At 42.4% G+C, this 15,675-nt stretch overlaps 3 protein-coding genes across 8 annotated transcripts; 2 read left to right on the forward strand and 1 right to left on the reverse strand.

Annotated features, from left to right (window-relative positions):
• The first annotated feature begins 325 nt into the window (after nucleotides 1-325).
• si:ch73-352p4.8 (cystine/glutamate transporter) lies at nucleotides 326-8,439 on the forward strand. 2 transcript variants are annotated; one of them, XM_057856320.1, is made up of 12 exons: nucleotides 326-693; nucleotides 755-881; nucleotides 2,559-2,674; nucleotides 2,746-2,871; nucleotides 2,962-3,061; nucleotides 3,132-3,176; nucleotides 3,251-3,374; nucleotides 3,445-3,548; nucleotides 6,050-6,146; nucleotides 6,216-6,365; nucleotides 6,420-6,597; nucleotides 6,735-8,439. In XM_057856320.1, exons 1-12 carry the CDS (start codon nucleotides 495-497, stop codon nucleotides 6,797-6,799), a joined length of 1,431 nt encoding a protein of 476 aa, XP_057712303.1. In that variant the 5' UTR covers nucleotides 326-494; the 3' UTR covers nucleotides 6,800-8,439. The 2 variants fall into 2 exon arrangements, with proteins under 2 accessions (XP_057712303.1, XP_057712304.1); XM_057856321.1 differs by having other exon boundaries at nucleotides 545-693; nucleotides 755-861.
• On the reverse strand, nucleotides 6,905-14,167 carry foxm1 (forkhead box M1). 4 transcript variants are annotated; one of them, XM_057856316.1, is made up of 8 exons: nucleotides 14,039-14,167; nucleotides 12,525-12,953; nucleotides 12,289-12,446; nucleotides 12,000-12,185; nucleotides 11,798-11,926; nucleotides 11,542-11,581; nucleotides 11,309-11,475; nucleotides 6,905-7,985 (listed from the first exon to the last, which is right to left on the reverse strand). In XM_057856316.1, the coding sequence occupies exons 2-8, from the start codon at nucleotides 12,919-12,921 to the stop codon at nucleotides 7,374-7,376; spliced, it is 1,689 nt and encodes a 562-aa protein (XP_057712299.1). In that variant the 5' UTR covers nucleotides 12,922-12,953; nucleotides 14,039-14,167; the 3' UTR covers nucleotides 6,905-7,373. The 4 variants fall into 4 exon arrangements, with proteins under 4 accessions (XP_057712299.1, XP_057712301.1, XP_057712300.1 ...); XM_057856318.1 differs by lacking the exon at nucleotides 14,039-14,167 and adding an exon at nucleotides 13,320-13,484 and having other exon boundaries at nucleotides 11,807-11,926; XM_057856317.1 differs by lacking the exon at nucleotides 14,039-14,167 and adding an exon at nucleotides 13,320-13,484 and having other exon boundaries at nucleotides 11,542-11,578.
• On the forward strand, nucleotides 12,996-15,443 carry rhno1 (RAD9-HUS1-RAD1 interacting nuclear orphan 1). Of its 2 annotated transcripts, none has more exons than XM_057856323.1 (3): nucleotides 12,996-13,297; nucleotides 14,056-14,226; nucleotides 14,300-15,443. In XM_057856323.1, the coding sequence occupies exons 2-3, from the start codon at nucleotides 14,068-14,070 to the stop codon at nucleotides 14,819-14,821; spliced, it is 681 nt and encodes a 226-aa protein (XP_057712306.1). In that variant the 5' UTR covers nucleotides 12,996-13,297; nucleotides 14,056-14,067; the 3' UTR covers nucleotides 14,822-15,443. The 2 variants fall into 2 exon arrangements, with proteins under 2 accessions (XP_057712306.1, XP_057712305.1); XM_057856322.1 differs by lacking the exon at nucleotides 12,996-13,297 and adding an exon at nucleotides 13,756-13,918.
• The last annotated feature ends 232 nt before the right edge of the window (nucleotides 15,444-15,675 follow it).

The following is a 15,675-nucleotide window of genomic DNA, read 5'->3' on the forward strand; positions in this document are numbered from 1 at the left end:
TGATAAACTCATTCCAATTCACAGCGGAATCTTGTTTTTCTGTTTATTAGTTGTTTGTAGAATATTCTAGAATGATTACCTGACCAATGTATCGATAATCGTTGTATCGCCATATCGTCAGATCATCGTTATCGCGAGCTTTGTATCGCAAATCGTATCGTATCGTGAGGTAACAAGAGATTTCCACTCCTACTTGTTTTCAAGTATTTGTGAAGGGGTTAACCCCCAAAATGAGATTGGAATGCAAGGCAACACATAATGAGTGCCTTGCAGGACGGGTTGTTATTCTCAGCTTGTGCAGCTGCCTCCCCCCCTTCCCCTGATTCTGTCAGCCTAAACAACAAAAAAAAAGGGCGCCCCAGCATGCAAACGGCCGTTAGTATCCGAGGCCTGCGTGGGGAAAGTCCAGGCTTTGTTTCCTGGCCTTCACCCGGGCGGGGGGGAGGCTCGACGAGAGAAGGGACAAGAAGATTGCCGTTCGGTGGCTGACAAGTATGGACGCGAGACAGAAGAAGGAGGACGAGGTGGTGCACCTGCGCCGGCAGATCGGCCCACTGCCCGCTGCGTCGTTCATTATCGGCACGGTGGTAGGAAGCGGTATCTTCATCGCCCCAAAGGGAGTTCTGATGAACAGCGGGAGCGTGGGCCTCTCGCTGCTCGTGTGGGCGCTCTGCGGGGTGCTCTCCTTGTTTGGTAAGGACACCCCACAAGACTGCCATATCCTAATGTGACATGTTGATTTTTGCGATGCAAGGGGCGCTGTGCTATGCTGAACTCGGGACTACTTTCACCAAATCGGGGGGCCACTACACTTATCTTCTGGAGACCCTTGGTCCACTTCCCGCCTTTCTACGCCTATGGGTAGAGTTCCTCTTCATCAGGCAGGTTTACTCATGGAGGGGAAAAAAAAAATCTCCATTTCGATATGCACAGTGGTATGAAAAAGTATCTGAACCTTTTGGAATTTCTGCATGAACTCACCATCAAATGTGATCTGATCTTTGTCAAAACCACACAGATGAAAAAATTGTCTGCTTTCACTAAAACCACCCAAACATTCGGGTTTTCATATTTTAGTTACGATAGTATGTATGCAAACAATGACAGAAGGGGGAAAAATAAGTAAGTGAACCATCACATTTAATATTTGCTGCCCCCACCCCTTTGGCAGTAATAACTTCAATCAGACGCTTCCTTTAGCTAGCTGCAGATCAGTCTGTCACATCGATAAGGACTAATCTTGCCCCATTCTTCTCTACAAAACTGCTGTATTTTAGTCAGATTCCTGGGATGTCAGGCATGAATCGTTGTCTTTAGGTCATGCCACAGCATCTCAATGGGGTTCAAGTCTGGACTTGGTCACTCCAGAATGTGTATTTTGTTCTACTGAAGTTGATTTACTTCTGTGTTTTGGATCATTGTCTTGTTGCAGCATGCATCCTCTTTTTAGCTTCAACTGTCTGACAGACCGCCTCAAGCTTTTCTGCAAAACATCCTGATAAACTTTGAAGTCATTCTTCCATTAGTGATATTAATTGTCCAGGTCCTGGGGAAGCAAAACAGCCCCAAATCATGACGCTCCCTCCACCATGCTTTACAATGGGAATGAGGTGTTGATGTTGGTGAGCTGTTCCATTTTTCATCCACACATGGCGTTGTGTTACTCCCAAACATTTCAACTTTGGTTTCATCAGTCCACAAAATGTATTGCCAAAACTTCTGTGGAGTGTCCAAGTGCCTTTTTGCGATCATTAAATAAGCAACAATGTTTTTTTTAGACAGCACTGGCTTCCTCAGTGGAGTCTTCTCATTAACACAATTCTTGGCCATAGTTTTACATAGAGATGATGTGTGCACAGAGATATTGGACTGTGCTAGTGATTTCTGTAAGTCTTTAGCAGACACTCTATGGTTCTTTTTTTAAATATCTAACCTCTCTGAGTATTCTGCGCTGAACTCTTGGCGTCATCTGTGTTGGACAGCCACTCCTTGGGAGAGAAGCAACAGTGCCAAACTCTCTCCATTTGTAGACAACTTCTCTGACTGTCGACTGATGAACTCAAGACTTTTAGAGATGGTTTTGTATCCTTTCCCAGCTTTATACAAATCAACAATCCTAGCTCGCAGGTCCTCAGACAGCTCTTTTGACCGAGCCATGATGGACATTAGACAATGCTTCTCATCTAGACATTTCTTACCAGGTGTGTGTTTTATAGTGGGCAGGGCAGCTTTAAAGCACTCATCAGTGATTGGGCACACAACTGACTTGAAATGTTTGGTAAAAATTGGTTTCAATTGCTCTTTCAGTCTCCTTAGGCAGAGGGTTCGCTTACTTATTTTTCCCCTTCTGTCATTGTTTGCATGCTATCCTCATTAAAATATGAGAAGCTAAAAATGTTTGGGTGGTTTTAGTTAAACCAGACACTGTTTTTTCATCTGTGTGATTTTGACAAAGATCAGATCACATTTGATGGTGATGTTATGCAGAAATGTGAGAAATTCCAAAAGGTTCAGATACTTTTTCTTACCACTGCAATATTCAAGGAACATTTCTCCAGGCCGGCAGTGGCCTCCTATGTGTCGCTAGCTTTCGGCCGCTACGTGGTGGAACCCTTTTTCACCCCTTGCGATGCCCCAGTTTCCCTCATCAGATTGGTCAGCCTTCTGGGAGTGAGTGAGTACTACGCCTTTCCTCCCCTAGCAATCCCCGAGGCACAACCGTTCATATTTTTCCACTCACCCTAGCATTCGTGGTGGCCGTCAACTGCTGGAGCGTGACGGTGGCCTCTCGCACGCAGGTCACCTTGACCTTCATTAAGACCTTTGCTTTGGTCCTCATCATTGTTCCAGGCATCATGGCGCTGGCAAAAGGTCAGGTAGCAGCTGGGGAAAGATACATTCGGATATAAATACACTTCAATAGTGTTTTTTTGGGGGGGCTGGGGGATTTTTTCCCCTCAGGAAAGACTGAGAACTTTCGAAACGGCTTTGAGTTTGAGGCATTGACGCTGGACAGGCTACCGCTAGCTTTTTACAATGGCTTATACGCGTACGGAGGATGGTGAGTGTCCGTGCGCACTCTTCTGCCAATTAAATGAGCTCATATAATCACTCATCCTTTTTTCTTTTAGGTTTTATCTCAACACTGTGACAGAGGAAGTCATCAACCCCAACAGGTGCTTCTCTCACCCAACGTTCGCACCTCAATATGTCGTAAATCATCTAAAATAGTCACTTGTGGCTGGAAAAGGACAATCCCGCTAGCCATCATGTGCTCCATGGTGACTGTGACGGTCCTCTACGTGCTGGTCAACGTGTCTTACTACACCGTCATGACTCCCGCGGAGCTGCTGCAGTCGGACGCTGTGGCGGTGGTGCGTAAGACGCCATACTGTTAAAATGGAGTGAAGTTACAGCCGTGACTTACAGTAAGTTCTTCTCCAGACGTTCGCCAACCGCGCGCTGCAAGGCGTGTCGACCGTCATCCCCCTTCTGGTGGCGCTGTCTTGCCTCGGGGCGCTCAACGGGGGTTTCTTTTCGGCACCAAGGTGGGCTTTGGAGAACAAAACCTATTTTAGGGAAATAAAAGTATCTGAGTGTGTATTGTGGTAGTCGGTTAAAATTAAGGGACTGGCGTCTTTAATTTCACGTTTTAGTTTTCTGAACACACAAAACTAGGAGTGGGAACCTCAAGATACGATACGCGATACAAAACTCACGATAACGATGATCTGACGATACAACGATTGTTGATACATTGGCCAGGAAATCATTCTAGGATATTCTACAAAAACTAATAAATAGAAAAACAAGCTTCTGCTGTGAATTGGAATGAGTTTATCACTAGTGGACGTCCAATCCATTTAAACTGGGAGGGTTGTGTACCGTTACACCCCTATCATTTACCTGTTGATTTTCAGTTACTTCCTGTTGATTGTGGGGTATTTTATGGATCACGTGCTGTTTTGTTTTGCATTACAGAACAGGAAGTGACCTGAAAATCACTCAAATGAATAGGCAGCGACTCAAACTCAACAGGAAATGACCTGTAAATGCCCCAAAATGAACAGCAAGTGACCTGTAAATGCCCCGAAAATCAGACCGAACGACTGTGAATGCGCTGGTTTTGAATGAACGAACGTTCCCAGTCTAAATGGATTGGGCATTGCGTACCGTCAATGGCAGCCTTTTTTTTAAATTGACACCTTTTTAAAACAATATCTCGATTCTTGACAGGAGCATATTGATAACCTTTTGGGATACAAAGTATCACGATTAGGGCTGCAGCTATCGATTATTTTAGTAGTCGATTAATCTAGAGCTGTCCCGACTAGTCGACATAGTCGACGTAATCGATGACGTAAATCCGTCGACGAGCACAACATCCCGTCGACGGTTAATGAAGGGTTAAAAAAATATATGCGTGGAAAGTTAGAATGTCGGATGCTCTGTTTGCAAGCGGGGAAAGCGGCACAAAGCCAAAAAAAGCGCACCAGAGTGTCCAAAACATCGACATATTTCAAAGAAACAAAGGAGAGTACGCTCTTCTGTCCTGTCTCTTCAGTGCCAAGCTTGGCTGCACGTCGGCCGTAAATAAACACCTCAAGCGCCTTCACGCAGTTTGTAATTTTATTTTATTTTTTTTCATTTTTTGTACACCAGAGGGTGCTGTCGCCTTACTAAATAATAATGTTTCATTGACAATGGGCCTATAAGTGCTATTAGTATTGTTCTTAATGCTAATTGAAAGCTTTATTTCATGTTATGGTTTATTTTATGGTATAGAAAATTATATAAGGTTAAAAGGTCATAAATATATACAGTATATACAGTGATTGCACTCAAGGGAGAGATTGTCAATGATAAGGTAAAGGCAATTCATATAGGCAATTCATTGATATATAAATAAGGTTTAAAAGTAAAAAGGTGAAAAGTTTTTGTTAATTTCTAATTGTGTTGCTTTATTTGTGTGCACCGTAGCCTTTACGGTGTGTTTACATCAAGGATGGAATAAAAGTTGTAAACCATCAGTTTAAGAGACCATCTTTTCAATCGGGATGCTACACTAGTTAATTCTATCAGCATTTGAACTCATTGTTTATTTGTGATTTATTATTGTTATTTACGTGTTTATTTGTACTTTAATAAATGATTTGAGTGTTCCAATATGTTTTTTGTGAATTGATAAGCGTCAACAAAAATTTCATTGCTAAATTAGTAAAAAAAAAAAAATTTAATTAATTATCAGATTAGTCGACTAATCGTAAAAATAGTCGGCTGACTAATCGGGAGAAAATTAGTCGTTTGGGACAGCCCTAGATTAATCGATGAACTTCGAATAATCGAGTAATCCGATAAGGAACATGAAAAATCAAAATACCTGAGCTGAGTCTCAAACGGTATAAAAAAAATAAATGAGGACCTATGTACAAAAAAAGAACAATTGGCTAACTTACATAGCAAAAGTCCACTAGCTTAAAAGCTATAAAATACTAACTTTTTTGCAATGCTATTAATAAATGGTTCAGACACATATTCCCACAAAAAACGGCTAAATAGATCTATAAACTAATTTACGAATACATTAAAAAACTTGAGCTTAAACAAAAACTTATGTTGGTCTTAACAGGGGGCAGTTGGATTCAGCCATGTGAAATGAGGCAGACCAGAGGGCAGTGTATCAACCTTAATAAAACGAAATGCAAACACTTTCAAAATAAATCATTAGAACGCCCCTTTAATTCAACGAATATCCGAAGCAACAAAATTTAAATATTTTTTTTCTAATCGAATACTCGAGTTAATCGATTAATCGTTGCAGGACTAATCACGATATATCACCATTTCGATATTTTGTCACAGCCCTACACAAAACAGTTTGTCAGTTGTCGTTTTGTCCATTTTCACTGTAGTTTTTACTTATTTCAGTTGACAAAAAAAAATCAGTTTAACATTGATTACTGTGTGGCCAATGCCATTAAAAAAGTTGATTTTTAGAGCAGATCTGGTCAATCATGTGAGTGGTTTTACCAATGTTCTTGCGCCGCAGGATGCTGTTTGTGGGAGCCAGGGAAGGACACTGGCCCCCCATTTTCTCCATGATTCACATCCGCAGACATACGCCACTGCCTGCCGTATTGTTTCTGGTACAAATCATTCAAAAAATAAAAATCACCTGGTTGTGACTTGCTGTTGAAACGCTGTTCCGCGTACAGTACCCGTTGGTGGTGCTGATGCTCGTCACTGAAGAGATCCAGCATCTGATCAGCTTGGCCTCCTTCGCGCGCTGGTTCTTCATCGCCTTGGCGACGCTGGGGATGCTCGTGCACCGCTTCCGCTTCCCTGACATCCCTCGGCCTTTCAAGGTGAGATTCGTTTGAGCGGTTGTCAACACGTGGACTGGCCTCTCACTCCCGCAGGTTCCTCTGGCGGTAGCAGTCACCTTCACCGCGGTCTGCTTCTTCATCGTGGGTTTGTCGCTCTACTCGGATCCCTGGAACACGGGGCGTAGCTGCGCCCTGACGCTGACCGGCGTCCCGGTGTACTACGTGGCCGTGCACCGCTCCCGACTGCCGCCCAGGTGGAGACGCGTCTTCGGTGAGGAAAAAAATATAAAGCAAAAACACATCAGACACAACAAATGCTTTGTGAAGTCACTTTTTAACTGAACCCATAAAAAGATACTTACAAAATTTGAAACATATTGATCCATGGAAGACTTTTTTTGCCTTCAGATTACTGCGGCGAGAAGCTCCAGATCCTCCTGGAAGTCGCCCAGCAGGAAGTCAAGACCTACTAAAGATACAACTTTTCTTTCTGGTGAATCCATAAAAAGAGCTCCTCGTGTGACATCTTTGGCAGTGTTTTGCTTAAAAATAGTGAGAAAGTCAAGGTACAAGGAACAAACGCGGTTTTATTGGACAATCGTATAACAACAACAAACATTTCAACTGTGCTTCTCGGAGTCACTGCATGAACTATTGCATACTAATACAATCCTATTGCAAGTAATTATCAATAGTGCTTCTTATACTATTTCTGATAAATAGCTTATTGCTAAACAACCTTCACCACTTCCTAAACCCCAAATCTGGAAGTAACTTTCCAGGCAACAGAGGACCCTCACATTAAATAAGAAAAAAATGTGCAAAATCAACAGAAATACAAAATACTTATTATATATTTGTCTGAATAAACAAAGGTGTCAGTGAGGCAGTTCTTCAAAAGGAAACCAAAAAGCGCTGTTGAGCAGACGTCAAGTCAAATGAAATGTTCAATGAAAAGACTTTTTAGTCTGTCAGGTAAAAAAAAAAAAAAGGTCCGCTGGCTATATTTCCAACTGCACAAGGAATCGCAACGGAACAAATTACCGTCTACTTGAGCTGCGGAAAGATGTCGGACAGGCTGAGGTCAGCCAATCCCAGTTCCTGCATGTCGTCCATGCTGAGGTCCACCAAGATCTTGGACAGGCTTTCGTTCATGGTATCCAGAACCAGCCCCTCGGTCAGCGAGCGGTTGGCGGCCGCTATGCTGCCGTCGCCGGCCTGGAGCTGCTCTAAAATGAGCGAGTTATCGTAAAAGTCTTCCAGGCTGACGGTGGTGTAGTTGTGCAGAGGCGTTCGAGCGGGGCCGCCGGGCGTGCGGATGGGGCTGAAATCCAGCAAGCTCTGGCCGCCGCCGGAGCAGGAGGGCAGCAGTTTGCTAGGTGTGGAGGAGGTCAGTCGTCCCACTTTCATGGGGGTCTCGTGGCAGTGGAGGTCCGCGTCCAGGTTCAGGTTTGTAAATGAGGTGACGATTCCAGAGTCCCAATTCTGTGAACAAACCAGGAGCGGTTCTTCGTGCTGCCGGCGTACAAGACTCTGCTTGCGTCTTGAGACCCTCGCTTCTTGGCGCTGGCTGGGCGTCTTGGGGCTCCTGAGGTGGCAATCCTTCACCTCCATTTTTGGCAGCTTTGCACGTGAAGCCTCATCCTGAGCGGGCGCCATCTGGTGTCAACAGGCAGCGCAAGTTGATAGATGTCCAATCGCGTGACTTTTAAAAACTCAATGAAAACTCTTTGAATTTATCGCTCTCAGACGTCCAATCCGTTTGAACAGGGAAGTAGGGGTGTGCCATCTTAGGCACCCCACAATTCGATTCGATTACGATTCAGGGTGCTACGATTCGATTAGTTCTGCAACGATTAATCGATTCACTCGAGTATTCGATGAGAAAAAAGATTCAAATTAAATTTTGCTGATTCGAGTATTTGTTTAATTGTGTTGCAATGGTTTATTTTGAAAGTGTTTGCATTCAGTTTTATTGATTTGGGTGGATACACTGCCCTGTAGTCTGCCTCATTTCACATGGCTGAATCCAGCTGCTCCATGGTAAGAGCAACATAAGCCAAGTTTTTGTTTTTTTAAATGCATCCGTAATTTAGTTATAGGTATTGGTATATTTAGCCGTTTTTTTGTGGTAACATGTGTCTAAACCATTTCTTAAGAGCATTGTAAAAAAAAAAAAAAAAAAAAAAAAAAAAAAAGTTATGAGCCGATAGTTCTTTTGTTGTACATATATCCTTTTTTTTTTTTTTTTTTTTTTTTTTTTTAAATATTGTTTGAGTCTCAGCTCAGGTATTTAAAATTTTTGTGTTACTTATCCGATTACTCGATTATTCGAACTAAGTAGTTCATCGATTAATCGACTACTAAAATAATCGATAGCTGCAGCCCTAGATTCGATTACGGAACGATGATCGTGGTATTGACAATGATCGCAGTTATTGCGATTATCACGATTATCGATGCGTCGTACATTACTAATTAATACAGTAGCCAAACAAATTTATGTCCATTATTTATTTAAAATATCCTAATGATTCAACAGGAACGACGGAAACATGGCCCTAAAACAACAAAAAGCTGCCCTTAAGCTGCTTTTTTATTTCTTTTTTTTTTTTTTTTTTACAAGAAAGTGCAAAAACATTAACCATTTTAAAGAGTGTACTTATATCTCTCAACAATACAATAAAATTTACACAGGTGGAATGAATTCCACTTTTCTGGAAACAAAGTGTCTTTAGAAATAAGACTTAACCAATATACCGTATTGGCCCAAATTTAAGCCAGCCCTGATTATAAGACGACTTCCTCTTTTTTAAGACTCAAGTTTGAAAAAAGACTTTTTGAACACCAAATTAATTTTTATTAGGGCTGTCAAAATTATCGCGTTAACGGCCAGTCATTATTTTTGTAATTAATCAGGTTAAAGTATTTGACGCAATTAACGCACATGCCCCGCCCAAACAGACTAAAATGACAGTACAGTGTAATGTCCGCTTGTTACTTGTTTTTTGGTGTTTGGCTCCCTCTGCTGGTGCTTGGGTCCAACTGATTTTATGGGTTAGTACCATGAGTGAGCATGGTGTAATTATGGACATCAACAATGGCGAGCTACTAGTTTATTTTTTGATTGAAATTTTTACAAATTTTAATAAAATGGAAACATTAAGAGGAGTTTTAATATAAAATTTCTAAACTTGTACTAACATTTATCTTTTAAGAACTACAAGTCTTTCTATCCATGGATCGCTTTAAGAGAATGTTAATAATGTTAATGCCATCTTGTTGATTTATTGTTATAATAAACAATTACAGTACTTATGTACCGTATGTTGAATGTAAATATCCGTCTTGTGTCTTATCTTTCCATTCCAACAATAATTTACGGAAAAATATGGCATATTTCATAGATGGTTTGAATTGTGATTAATTACGATTAATTAATTTTTAAGCTGTAATTAACTCGATTAAAAATTTTAATCGTTTGACAGCCCTAATTTTTATACAGAAAATAATCACAGTCCATCTGAAAAAAATGATTATAACAATATATTTGAGAGAAAAAGCATGTCATTTAGCCACATTCAAATCTTAATATCTGAACATTTAAATATGTAAACTAAAGTGCAATCACATTCGTATATGAATGGTTTGTTTACATTTCAAAAACCAGAAGCCAATCTATTGTGATAAAACAAAAAAAATTGCACTAACTGCATTAACCATCAAAGTGAAGTCTAACTGTAACTGTAGTCTTGAAACAAATCTGAATAAGGAAAAATATTGCAATAAAATAATGCAAACTGGTTAAACTAGTGCTGAGATCTGTCAAGACAGAACATCGCTTCAATGATATCTGGCGCCATCTAGCGTCGTGAATGGGGAGAGTAGCCGAGATCTGTCATAACATGTGGGGTGGCGTGGCTCAGTGGTAGAGCAGTTGTCCCCCCCAACACAGAGGTTGTGGGTTCAATTCTCCGCCCTGATGAACTCGCCTAAGTGTCCCTGAGCAAGATACTGAACCCCACGTTGCTCCTGGTGCTGCGTCACCAGTAGGTGGATGGCGAGATAGTGTAAAGCGCTTTGAGCGCCTTGAAAGGTGGAAAAGCGCTATATAAGTATAACACCATAACATCGCTTCAATGATATCTGGCGTCATGTAGCGTCGTGAATGGGTATAATGTCTAGACCGCGAATATAAGACGACCCCCTCTTTTTCAATCTTATTTCAATGCAAAAAACACCGTCTTATATTCGGGCCAATACGGTACTTTATTTTCACAGATTTCTGTACTATTTCACATGTTTGTAGTTTTACCGCTGTACTTAATCACGGTTTTACACGTTCTGCATATGAAATACACGCTAGCGAATTAGCTCATTAGCTTAGCGCTCGGTGCTAACTATTAACATCTCAAAAACAACAACAATAAAGGCTAAACATTACAGGAGGGTTCGTGTACTCACCTCTAATAGATGCACATGGGTCTTAGCAACACACTCTGGACATTTTTTAATTGAAATGCCTTAAAACTACTGCTGCACATCTGAAAGACAAGGAGCAACGAACTATCTCTTACTCAAAAAAATAACTTGAGAAGGGTCGCGCCTTCTGTCCCTGCCTGTCTCATACACAAATTTATTACCCAGTCTTTTAAAAAGGAGTAAATCTGTCTCTCAGTAACCACAGCATCCATCATAACGTGCAAGCGCCTGTTAACGGTGCCCGGGCGGCAGACGTGTCTTGAATTTCAGTCTGCTACGAGCGGCTGCCATAAAGTTATGAGGGGAAAATAATCATTTTTGAACCTTTATGAATCGTAATCGAATCGGCACTTGTCAAATTGCGATGCATGTAATAACCGATTTTTTGGAACTCCTCTACTGGGAAGGTGGCAGCTATGAACCTTGGTTTATTCGCCATCAACCCTCCCACTTCAAATGGATTGAACGTCCATCGCCATCAGCGAGTTAAGATGCCTGACCTTAGGACTGCGCTTGCGCTTGGCTTTGCGGGGGCTGCTGGCAGTTTGGAGAGTTTGAGGCCGCGCCAGTGGTGACGATGAAGGCAAACACACTGTGGCGTTGAGGGGGAGCTGCAACGGGATCAGGATGGACGACGTTCGGGGGAGAAGAGGTTTCACACGTGTCTCTGCATGGAGATTAAAATAAAAAGTCAAAATGTATTTTTGTCTTCATTTTATGTTTACGAACTCACCCGCACTTGCAGTGGCTTTGATAACAGGGAGTGTTGGCTGCTGTTAAAAAGACACTACGTCAACAACCTCCAACCGTGGAGTATTGAGACCAAACAGAGAAAAAAATTGGGCAACAAGAATAAAATAAAAATGATTATTATTTCCTAAATGTGTAGTTTAGTTGACGAGGTGCAAAGGGGGCTGGCACTGGGTTACATGCAGGATGCAAAGAGAAAGTTAACAACATTGCCGTTAGGCTATGTGTGTGCATCAGACCGTGTACACCTTATCCAGTGTGAGCCCTCGATTGGCCTCGGGTCGAATGGTCCAATAGGAAACTTTCCCGTCGGGCGACATCTTTCGGAGGAACATTTTGTGCAGGGAGAGGTTATGGCGGACAGAATTCTGCCAAGAAGGGAAAAAAAAATCTGTGAGGGTTTGTGCCAATCATAATAGAGTGTAAAGAAGCATTCACCACCTTCCAGCTGCGCCTGTTTTTGTCCCTGAAGAAGTCAAAGTTGTTCTGAAGCCACTCGTAGATCTGATTTAGTGTCATTAGGCCTTCCTTACTGCTGTTGATGGCAAACTGGATCATGGTCATGTAGGAGAAAGGGGGCTTTCCGGGCGCGGCGTCTTTTGGCCGGACGTCAGCAGTCTTGAGGGTCTGAAGATGAGAGGAACGGGACAAGTGTCATTAGTCGCATTTACGACTTTTCAATTATGTGGCTTTTTTCCCACCATTCTACGTATAAGGTGCAAGAACTTGCCTCAGTTGTCGATTTTTCTTCCACTGCACTGACTGCAGTCTGGTTCTTCTCATTGGGCTGGTCAACAGCAGGTCCCGGTTGCCAAGTGTCGCTCTTTTGCAACCATTGGATATTGGTGAGGCTGTCGTCAAAGCAGCTGTCATTCTCTTCCTTTTTCACTTAAAAATGTGCACAAAGAAAACAATCATTCTCACGGTTTTCCTTTTGGAACATTTTGGAAAATAACAAATTCCAACATTGTTGAACGGTGAGCGCCGCAGGTTGAGGCGCTTGCTGCTCCTCCGCGCTCCCCGGTAGGATGGCGTCTTTGGCGGTTTTGCTCGATTGTAAGCCGCCGCTCCAGCCAAGGAGGATGAACTTGGTGGGGCCTTGGGTGCCGCTCTCTTTGCTCTTAACAGTGAGCGCCTGGATGACGTTCCGTACCTCGGCCATCTCGGGAATGACCACCACCTGAGTGTCAGGTAACAGAGGGTGCTGCATGACGCGTACATCATCCGGGAAGTTCTGGGTAGCGGACGAGCTCCGTTGATCTTCTCGGGACGTCGAAGCATCCTGACTCGCAGGCGGGTCGCTCTGCTGAAAGGGAAGCTTTCGTCTTTTGAGGATCAGGGGTCTCCTTGGGCTACATCTCATGGTCAAGAAGAAGAATATGTCTCTCTAAGACGCTGGAGAAAGAGTTAACAACAGAGTTTACACGTGTAAGCATGACGATCTTGAAGAGTGAAGCGTCAATGGAACCATGGCTTCACCACCGAAGCGAATCTTTTTCATATTACATTGCATGTGTCAGATTACCCAGAACGCTTTAGTCCAGTTGAGCAAGACGTGCTTGACTGCTAAAGAGTAGAAAGGCTTTGAACAATATAGCTAATTTTATTCGTGGTTGTTTTAGAAGATCAGGAATCATCCCAATTGGACGGTTAACGTTAAAAAGAGCATCAATCATGCACACTTAACCGTTAAAGTCTCGAGTCTTCTCCTTCGAAGATGACTACGCTAACTCTGCAATGTAAGTGAATTTTAGGCCTCACCTTCACACTACGGCGGCGGCCGCGTCTCTTAGTATAGATTCCTTATCGCCACCGATAAAAAATGGATAGAAATTCGCTTTATTTTTCACTTTCTACTTTCATGACAAAAACGTCTTTTGAAATTTTGGCGCTGCGGTTGCTGCGGGTTAGCTTTGGTTTCCTGACTTGCCAACCGACCAATGGGTGTGCAGAAAGGAAAGGTGCTAGCCAATCGGATGTGAACTTGGAGGCAAAACCAGGAAGTATATTTTCCTTAAAAACTGAAGCTCAGACAAAAAGCAAAAAAAAAAAAAAAAAAAAAAAAAAGATTTCTCTATTTATATATTCAAACAGCGTGAAAAATGATTATATTAAGTGAATTAACTTTATATCATTTTCGTTTTTCCAACAAACATACTTTTGAATTTTGGCGCTGATTGGGGCACGGTCTAGTCATATGACTCGACAACATCCAATGGCAATTGGTCAGAAAAGATGTCTAACAGGAAGTGTACTGGCACAAAACCGCAGGGAACCGAAAAGTAAAGCAGAAAAAAGTAGGGGAAAGCTGTTAAATATACACAGTCTTCTCATGGGAACAAAATGAGATCTTGTTTGAGGTGAGTGAACTTTGCAATTGATCTAAAACACAACAGGAAGCGTGTTATTCGTGTGATCAAGTGTTGAACAAGGGTACCTCAAAGTGTAAACGAAAATTTCATTTCGAGGTTTATAATCACCTAAATAAACGTGACAGGGTCTCTTCTAAATGCCACGTAAAAACTCCAAAACTGCGAAGCCTTCCTTGCTGTTCGTCGAGCCGCCTCTGAGGAGCGCCAAACGTCCATCTGGTCCTGAGATCCGGGCTGCCTTGCATCCCAAAGTGTTCCTCACTAAGACACAAGCAAGCAGCAACCTCACTTCCTGGGTAATTTAACATTCATGTACACATTTTACATCATATAATTCATCTGATTGCTCTTTTTTTTTTTTTGTAAAAGGTAATCCCACAGTTTGACACATCGCTGGAGGGTGCGGTGCCACGGGCAAGACGCGTTCGAAGCACTAAGTGCCACTTGGGCACCAGCATCCAGGACACTTGCATCCAGTTGTCCAAGAAAACCACCAGCAAGTTCCCCTCGCTGACATTTCAATCAAACGGCCACCAGCATCCAGCAACGAAGATTCACAGAAGCCATGCTGCTGGCTCTGAAGGAATCCTGCCAAAACAGAAACTCGATGATTCCACGAAAGGAGCCTCCATCCCTGCACCACCTAAAGTGGACACTCCAAAAATTACACTAGAAGATGAGCGCACCCCTTCATCTTCTCCAGCACTCCGGTTCCTCGCCCGCCCGCCCACACCGCCTCGCTGTCAGCCGCCTGACATGCTGGTGCCCGACACGCCCGAGCAACACTACGGCCTGAAGGTGACATGGAGGAAGCGGTTGTGGTTTATGGCTTTGTTGGAGGAAAGAGGACAGCTGATGGAGTGCCACAAGTTCATCAACAGCAAAAGTTAGGATGTGATTTCCACTTGTTTTTGGACAATAATCCATCCATTCCCATTTATATTTTCTTATTCATTCAGGAGCGCTGGTGAGCACATTTTAACCAAGAATTCAAACTCATCTTCACCTTTATGGAAAATCTGGACTTTTAAAATATGAAAGAAAGCCTAAGCGGGAGTTTGTTTCATAAAACACCTGCACGGTTCATTCATGCTTTCACATGTTAACAAAATGATTGTATGACTAATGTCTTAGAGCAGGGGTCCCCAAACTACGGCTTCCACATTTGGTCCGGCCCCCTGAACGAACAAAAAAAAGGGGAAAAATAAATAAATATATTTTTTTTCTCCCAATAGTGTTATTTATTTCCTGGCTTTTTTCTGTGAAGAACCCAGACAGGGTTATTTGGTTATTATCTATTTAATTAATAGTGTTATTATTATATTATATTATATTATATTTACTTTTGTTCCGTGAAGAATCCAGAAAGGGTTATATGATTGTGGCTTTCAGAAAAACAATAAATCTTTACATTTTGGCACTCCTGCAATCGTCACACCTTTTCTGTTACAAACTGACCCCGGCCCCTCATCAGAGAAGGGAAAAGTTATGTGGCCCTCACAGGAAAAAGTTTGGGGACCCCTGTCTTAGAGACTCAAACGACCCCCCCCCCCCCCCCCCAAATGTATTATGTCATCTGAGGAATAAAACCAATTTGACTATAAACGGTGTCACTTTGATGTCAAAATGATGCATCGCAACGCGATTACGATAAGTGGTGACAGTAAAGTTTCGTTTACTTTGTCACCGAGAAAACAAACACGACGAAAACTCGCGCATACTAACAACATGCGGCTCCTCGTAGG

This window comes from Corythoichthys intestinalis, chromosome 13 (assembly GCF_030265065.1).
Source record: "Corythoichthys intestinalis isolate RoL2023-P3 chromosome 13, ASM3026506v1, whole genome shotgun sequence".
NCBI classification, from domain to species: Eukaryota; Metazoa; Chordata; class Actinopteri; order Syngnathiformes; family Syngnathidae; genus Corythoichthys; species Corythoichthys intestinalis.

What these genes read in the sequence shown, in the direction of transcription:
- foxm1 (XM_057856316.1), bottom strand. Translation starts at nt 12,921, where the DNA reads ATGAGATGTAGCCCAAGGAGACCCCTGATCCTCAAAAGACGAAAGCTT. An exon ending in AAAACAGGCGCAGCTGGAAG is followed by an intron (nt 11,927 to 11,999) that starts GTGGTGAATGCT and finishes CCTTCTTGGCAG; the next exon opens with AATTCTGTCCGCCATAACCT. An exon ending in CAAAGCCACTGCAAGTGCGG is followed by an intron (nt 11,476 to 11,541) that starts GTGAGTTCGTAA and finishes ATCTCCATGCAG; the next exon opens with AGACACGTGTGAAACCTCTT.
- rhno1 (XM_057856323.1), top strand. Translation starts at nt 14,068, where the DNA reads ATGCCACGTAAAAACTCCAAAACTGCGAAGCCTTCCTTGCTGTTCGTC. An exon ending in GCAGCAACCTCACTTCCTGG is followed by an intron (nt 14,227 to 14,299) that starts GTAATTTAACAT and finishes TTTTTGTAAAAG; the next exon opens with GTAATCCCACAGTTTGACAC.
- si:ch73-352p4.8 (XM_057856320.1), top strand. Translation starts at nt 495, where the DNA reads ATGGACGCGAGACAGAAGAAGGAGGACGAGGTGGTGCACCTGCGCCGG. An exon ending in GGTCAGCCTTCTGGGAGTGA is followed by an intron (nt 2,675 to 2,745) that starts GTGAGTACTACG and finishes CACTCACCCTAG; the next exon opens with CATTCGTGGTGGCCGTCAAC. An exon ending in TTATACGCGTACGGAGGATG is followed by an intron (nt 3,062 to 3,131) that starts GTGAGTGTCCGT and finishes TTTTTCTTTTAG; the next exon opens with GTTTTATCTCAACACTGTGA.